General features: G+C 48.5%; 1 protein-coding gene across 1 annotated transcript in view; it reads right to left on the reverse strand.

Moving 5' to 3' along the window:
- The window catches only part of LOC120045975 (brain-specific angiogenesis inhibitor 1-associated protein 2-like), a 132,839-nt gene extending 130,000 nt beyond the window's left edge, over positions 1-2,839 (reverse strand). Inside the window, exon 1 of the mRNA XM_038990894.1 lies at positions 2,770-2,839. Coding sequence (XP_038846822.1) covers positions 2,770-2,839 — 70 coding nt within the window. The remainder of the gene's footprint in view (positions 1-2,769) is intronic.
- Between the last annotated feature and the right edge of the window lie 5,121 nt (positions 2,840-7,960).

Here is a 7,960-nt window from a genome sequence, read left to right on the forward strand (position 1 = left end):
TTTGACTGATACATATTGATGTGGAGTGTCAGGACTTTATTTAACAATGTGGCCTGGCCATGTATGCGGTCTAAACATTATTGTTACCACATAGTTAATTAGTTAATTCAATGTTAATACTAGGTAAGTGCCATCTTAAACCAGACTGTGAAATAAAGTGTTACCCAAATACATCCTGAATCTAAATGGGAAGAATTCAAATCTGTTCGTCTAGTTGAGTTGAGTTGAGTTTTCTACAGTAATGCAATCATATGGGAATACCCCCAGAAATGCAGACAATAAGCTGATGCTACATTATTATATTCCTCTTCACTTCAAACACTAAGATTGAGACAGCCTCAGCTCATTTCTGTCTCCATTTATACCTCTATTCCTGACCACCGTTTCACAAGCCTCCGTCTGCACTCATTTCCTTCCGTAATCTTTCCTTTATTAATTATTCTTTCCATTCTCTACATTTATCAGAATCGTTATCCTGAGGTCACTGAACTGATAATAACCCACACGAACAACCCAGACTCCAGAGCCTAAAGCCGACAGCCTACTACACTGTAGCTGGGTTCACTCTGAGACTGACACAACCAGGAAGAGAGACCGTTTCTCTTGGCTCATCCTGAGCCCAACTTTGGTTAAGGCTGGTTGGGATAGAAGAATGAGGGTGAGGGGCCAGAAGTGAGATTGTGCAGTACGGTAACACCTTGTGTGGATGGGCTAATTTAGCAATGTCCACAGAAATCCCAGCCAGCGACGAGCGGTGGAGTGTGGCAGGCCAGGTAAGGCTGGATTAACTGGGACGAGATCTGAGAGCTTTGCTAGCTGGGGGATTGTGTGTGTGTGTGTATGTGTGTGTCTTCAGTAAAGAGGATTAAACCTCTGATATGAAGCAGACAGCTGATAGTATACAGACTGGAGGTGAGACACGCCATCCATTCCTCCCACCTATTCCAGAGTAAATTAAACACACACTCTAGGAGGAGTAAAACCGGTATAAACCAGATCAGCTGCAGCTTGATGTGTTGAGTACTTCATCCATCTTCAACTCTTCCAAATCCACCATCCAACCCCCTTCTCTCTCAAAATCCTTCCCTCCCTCAACTCCTTTATCAAATCCCTTCAGCCTTCACACTCAGCCACTTTTTTTGTTCTCTCCTCCATCTCTCCAACACAGCTTGTCCCTGTTGAGACATCTCTCTCCGCCCCACCTTCAACATGATGTCCAGTTTGGATGTGTGTTGTGTGAAATTGCCCCACCTATCGCCGGTCCCAAAGCTCTATGATAAACAGAGTACCTGACTAAATACCAGTCAAAGCATTGCATCCTATTCAAGCACTACACCCACTGCACATTATCCTATCCTCCACAACCAAACTGATCAAACAGCATCTCCTCTGAGGATAACTAACAGCAGGCAGCTCTCTCCCTGGACCATTATGTCAGTCAACAAAGCTCCAGGGATCTCAAGTTCAGTCCAGCACCAACTCTCCTTCCTCTATATCCTAAGAGCAAAGGCAGAACTGGCATATTTACAAATTCAGCTCGCAGATGGATGCCCACCAGGCGCCCTGTGGTGCGTTGAATGCTGACTGTGCCCTGTGCCTCTGCAACGGCAGCACGAGCCAGAACCCCAGTCCTTGCGCCTGCCTGGCATTGATGAAGTGCAAGTCCCCACCTGGGACCTGTTTGGCTAATTTTAGTCTTATCTATCAGACTACACTGAGTCCTCCTTTATTGGTCCTCAGGGCTTCCACAGTCTTTCCTGGTTTTCATGCACCTCTCTCTCTCTCTCTCTCTCTCTCTCTCTCTCTCTCTCTCTCTCTCTCTCTCTCTCTCTCTCTCTCTCTCTCTCTCTCTCTCTCTCTCTCTCTCTCTCTCTCTCTCTCTCTCTCTCTCTCTCTCTCTCTCTCTCTCTCTCTCTCTCTCTCTCTCTCTCATATAGAAGCAAGACTCTGTATCTCCAATGTATTCTGCTCTCTTTCTCTCCTCCCTCTGGCTGTCCTGGATACCAGTTTAATTCTCTCAGCGCCGCTTGCCCTAGTTCCTATTGGACTACGCTCCACTTACACACACCTTCCTGGAGATATCTCAAAAGTGTTGTGCTCCTGCTCTCACCCATGTATCTACTCCACACAAACACCTGGAATACACACGCACGCACACACACCACATCATATCCCGACTTGTGAACAACCAAACAAATACAATAAAAATGATTTGACTTGAAGATATGCAGGGATGGAGGGATGCTAGTAAAGAGGAGAAGAGAGGAGAGGGCAAGATGTGGACATGAAACATTCTAACGTGACATTACAGGAGAAGGGAATCCTGAGCCTCCCAACAAAGAACAGAAGACAAACAAACATCAACAATTAGGGGAGACTACACCTACTGACAGCTAGCTGGGAGTTAATTTGGTGTTTTAATCAATGTAGGGTGGGGACACAGTGAAGTCGTTCTCTGTTAGGGGTCTTTGCGTTCTCTTTTCCAAATGGTAGACTATCAAATCAGTCCGTACAGTTGAAAGCCTGTCGGAGCATCCAGCAGTATCTTTCATAGTCCAAGAAGAGCTCAGGTACATGAGGACGCTGACTATAGGCTACACACTGTTGCCAACGTGAGAAATATATCCCCAGCATCTGAGATTATTTCTAGTTCAGATAAATCAGTGCCAGGCGATATGGGCCTTTGCCTGTCCTCTGGACAGGAGGAGAGGAAGGGGGGATGAGAAGGGGATGAGATAAAGGAAAAGAAGAAGAGAAGGATGTACTCACTGGATAGGGCCTTCTCGTAGCTCTTCCCCATGGCCACAAAGTTCCGCAAGCATGGGTTGAACTGCTCCATGATGGACTGAGAAGAGAAATAACATGTTTTTTAGTCGACACGAGCAGCGATAAGCCTAGCAGAAGCAGTACTCTACCCTACTCTGTAGTCTGCGCGCTCACACACTCTCCACACACACACATGTGCGCTCACACACTGCAAGCAAGCCAACCAGGAGAAAGAGTGTAAATCGGAATCATCTACACTCATTCAGAAATCAAAGAGAAGGAGCGAGGGAGCAAAAAGGTGAAGGAAAGAGGTGGAGGTAGAGGGTGTCTTTGCACCTCACCTCTCCCAAAAAGAAAACCTGGCTGTGGGTGTTGATGCCCGGGAAGCCCTGCTCAGCCTAGCTCCCCTTCGCTCTTCCTCTCCCTCTCGCTCTCTCTCGCTCTTTCTCTCAACTGTGTCATGTCATTTGTGCTAATTACTTTTTTGTGGAGCAGGGGCATATGAGGGTAGGAGGGATAGGAAAGGAGGAGGGAGGCGAGGAGGAGGGAGGAATAATTGGGTGACCAGAAAAAAGAGAGAAGGAGGAGAGTACAGGAGAGAGAGTGAGCGAGAGAGAACTTGAGCATGGTCCCACATGGAACACTGTATAATGAATATGTGAAACACAGATCGATGTGGGTAAAAAGTAGTCTGGGTACCAGTCTGTTTAGCTATTATTCCACTTCTTGCCACTCCTGTCATGTTACACATCTTTGGCATATGACACAAAGTACAAAGAGTGGAATGTTGGCAAAACAGACTCGTACCCAGGCTAGGTATAGTATATATCTTGTTTGTTCAAGGAGATCCCCACATGAAAATACTATAAATATACTATGGTCTAAGTACTATAGTATTCACTGCAGTGTTTTTGTGAATGTTACTGTAGTATTTACTATAGTATTTACAGTGAACTATAGAATAAATACTGTAATAAAATAAAACTGTAGTATATACTATTTTTATTTTTATTTCATCTTTTGTCACGCCCTGACCATAGAGAGCTTTTTATTCTCTATGTTGGTTAGGTCGGGGTGTGACTAGGGTGGGTCATCTAGGGGATTATGTTTCTATGTTGGCCAGGTATGGTTCCCAATCAGAGGCAGCTGTTTGTCGTTGTCTCTGATTGGGGATCATATTTAGGCAGTCATTTCCCCTTTGTGCTTTGTGGGATCTTGACTATGGATAGTTGCCTGTTAGCACTATTGTTAGCTTCATGTTTTGTTTTGAGATTTCTTGTTTTTGTTCTGCTGAGAGTTTCACCTAGTAATAAAAAGATGTGGAACCCAGATCACGCTGCGCTTTGGTCCAGTTATTATTACGAGTGTGACAGAAGATCCCACCAACAACGGACCAAGCAGCGTACCCGGGAGGTAATGGCATCCTGGTCTTTGGAGGAGATTAGGGAGAGAACATCCTGGACTTGGGACGACATAATGGCAGGAGAGAAGAGCCTGCCATGGAAGCAGGCGGAAGCAGCGAAGGAAGGACAGCGACGAAGTCGGGGAGGAAGGCCACAGACACCCCAAGAAAATGTTGGGGGGGGGGGGCACATGGAGCAGTCGGCGGAGCCAAGATGTGAACCAGAGCCAGTCTGAGAGAAGAAGGAGAATTTGGAGGAGAGAGAAACGGGAGAGTTGTTGAGTTGGTGTAGGATGCACGGATTTGGACTAAAGGAACGTGTTGTCAGTTTGGTGCCACCTGAGTCAGCTCCCCGTACTCGTCCTGAGAAGTGTGTTAAAGTTCCGGTACCACTGATGCCGGCTATACGCACCAGATCTCCAGTACGTCTCCAGAGCCCTGAACTCTCCCTCAAGTGCGTGTCCCCAGTCCAGTACGTCCTGTGCCTGCTCCTCGCACTCTTCCTCAAGTGCGTGTCCCCAGTCCAGTACGTCCTGTGCCTGCTCCTCGCACTCTCCCTCAAGTGCACTTTCCCAGTCAGGTGCCTCCTGTTCCTGCTCCTCGCACTCTCCTTGGAGTGCGTGTCCACAGTCCAGTACGTCCTGTGCCTCCTCCCCGCACGCGCCCTGAGGTGCATGTCACCAGCCCGGTACCACCAGTGTCAGTCCCACGCATCAGGCCTCCAGTGCGCCTCCACAGTCCAGTACGTCCTGTGCCTGCTCCCTGCACTCTCCCTGAGGTGCGTGTCACCAGCCCGGTACCACCAGTGCCGGTCCCACGCATCAGGCCTCCAGTGCGCCTCCACAGTCCAGTACGTCCTGTGCCTGCTCCTCGTGCTCGTCCTTAGTTGCGTGTCAACAGCCTGGTACCACCAGTGCCGGCCCCACGCACCAAGCTTCCGGCGACAGTTCCCAGTCCAGAGCTTCCGGCGACATTTCACAGTCCGGAACCTCCCACAACGGTCCACGGTCCGAGAACCTCCTGAGACGGTCCGTGGTCCGGAACCTCCTGAGAGGGTCCGCGGTCCGGAACCTCCAGCGACGGTCGGCGGTCTGGAGCCTCCAGCGACGGTCTGCGGTCCAGAGCCTCCAGCGGGGGTTATCAGTCCGGAGCCTCCTGCGAGGCAGGGCCCCCCGGCGACGACCTATGGTCCGGAGTCCCCGGCGACGACCCACGGTCCGGAGCCTCCGGCGACGATCCGGCGCCTCTGGCAACGATCCACACTCCGGAGCCTCTGGTGACGATCCACAGTCCGGTTCCACCGGCGACGATCCACGGTCCGGAGCATCCGGCGACGATCCCCGCACCAGAGCCGCCATTGAGGATAACGTGTCCGCGAGCGGAGTGGGTGCTTCGCCCCGCACCGGAGCTGCCCCCGACGGCAGATGCCCACCCGGAACCTCCCCTTTTGAGTCAGGTTTTGCGATCGGAGTCCGCACCTTTAGGGGGGGTACTGTCACCCCCTGACCATAGAGAGCTTTTTATTCTCTATGTTGGTTAGGTCGGGGTGTGACTAGGGTGGGTCATCTAGGGGATTATGTCTCTATGTTGGCCAGGTATGGTTCCCAATCAGAAGCAGCTGTTTGTCGTTGTCTCTGATTGGGGATCATATTTAGGAAGGCATTTCCCCTTTGTGCTTTGTGGGATCTTGACTATGGATAGTTGCCTGTTAGCACTATTGTTAGCTTCACATTTTGTTTTGAGATTTATTGTTTTTTGTTTGCTGTGAGTTTCACCTAGTAATAAAAAGATGTGGAAACCAGATCACGCTGCGCTTTGGTCCAGTTATTCTAACAATCGTGACACCTTTATTTAACCAGGTAGGCTAGTTGAGAATAAGTGCTCATTTACAACTGCGACCTGGCCAAGATAAAACAAAGCAGTGCGGCAAAAACAACAACACAAAGTTACACATAAACAAACGTACAGTCAACAACACAAAATAAAAGAATAATAGAAAAATATATGTACAGTGTGTGCAAATGTAGAAGAGTAGGGAGGTAGGCAAAAAATAGGCCATAGAGGCGAAAATAATTACAATTTAGCATTAATACTGGAGTGATAGATGTGCAGATGATGATGTGCAAGTAGAGATACTGGGGTGCAACAGAGCAAGAGGGTAAGTAATAATATGGGGATGAGGTAGTCGGGTGTGCTATTTACAGATTGGCTGTGCACAGGTACAGCGATCGGTCAGCTGCTCTGACAGCTGACGCTTAAAGTTAGAGACGGAGATATAAGTCTCCGGCTTCAGTGATTTTTGCAATTCGTTCCAATCATTGGCAGCAGAGAACTGGAAGGAAAGGCGGCCAAAGGAAGTGTTGGCTTTGGGGCTGACCAGTGAAGTATACCTGCTGGAGCGCGTGGGTGTTGCTATAGTGACAAGTGAGCTGAGAGGTGGGGCTTGAGCCAGTGGGTTTGGCGACGGATATGTAGTGAGGGCCAGCCAATGAGAGTATACAGGTCGCAGTGGTGTGTAGTATATGGGGCTTTGGTGATAAAACGGACGGCACTGTAATAGACTACATACAGTTTGCTGAGTAGAGTGTTGGGGGCTATTTTCTAAATGCAATCGCCGAAGTCAAGGATCAGTAGGATAGTCATTTTTACGAGGGTATGTTTGGCGGCATGAGTGAAGGAGGCTTTGTTGCGAAATAGGAAGCCGATTCTAGATTTAATTTTGGATTGGAGATGCTTAATGTGCGTCTGGAAGGAGAGTTTACAGTCTAACCAGGCATCTAGGTAGCTGTAGTTGTCCACATATTCTAGGTCAGAACCGTCCAGAATAGTGATGCTAGTCGGGCGGGAGGGTGCGGGCAGCAATCGGTTGAAGAGCATGCACTTAATTTTACTAGCATTAAAAAAGCAGTTGGAGGCCACGGAAAGAGTGTTGTATGGCGTTGAAGCTCGTTTGGAGGATTGTTAGCACAGTGTCCAAAGAAGGGCCAGATGTATACAGAATGGTGACGTCTGCGTAGAGGTGGATCAGAGAATCACCAGCAGCTAGAGCGCCATCATTGATATTTACAGAGAAAAGATTTGGCCCGAGAATTGAACCCTGTGGCTCAAACCATAGAGACTGCCAGAGGTCCGGACAACAGGCCCTCTGATGTGACACACTGAACTCTATCTGAGAAGTAGTTGGTGAACCAGGCGAGGCAGTCATTTGAGAAGCCAAGGCTATTGAGTCTGCCGATAAGAATCGGAGTAGAAAGTCTTGGCCAGGTCGATGAAGATGGCTGCACAGTACTGTATTTTATCAATGGCAGTTATGATATCGTTTAGGACCTTGAGCGTGACTGAGGTGCACCCATGACCAGCTCGGAAACCAGATTGCATAGTGGGGAAGGTACGGTGGGATTCGAAATGGTCGGTGATCTGTTTATTAACTTTGGCTTTCGAAGATTTTAGAAAGGCAGGGCAGGATGGATATCGGTCTATAACAGTTTGGGTTTAGAGTGTCTCCCCCTTTGAAGAGGGGGATGACAGCGGCAGCTTTCCAATCTTTGGGGATCTCAGACGATACGAAAGAGAGGTTGAATAGGCTAGTAATAGGGCTTGCAACATTTTAGGCTGATCATTTTAGAAAGAGAGGGTCCAGATTGTCTAGCCCAGCTGATTTGTAGGGATCCAGATTTTGCAGCTCTTTCAGAACATTAGCTATCTGAATTTGGGTGAAGGAGAAAGTGTTTTAGGGAGCATTTGACAGTGATGAGGGGTGGTCGTTTGACCGCGGACCCATTACTGTTAAAA

This window comes from Salvelinus namaycush, chromosome 4 (assembly GCF_016432855.1).
Source record: "Salvelinus namaycush isolate Seneca chromosome 4, SaNama_1.0, whole genome shotgun sequence".
NCBI classification, from domain to species: Eukaryota; Metazoa; Chordata; class Actinopteri; order Salmoniformes; family Salmonidae; genus Salvelinus; species Salvelinus namaycush.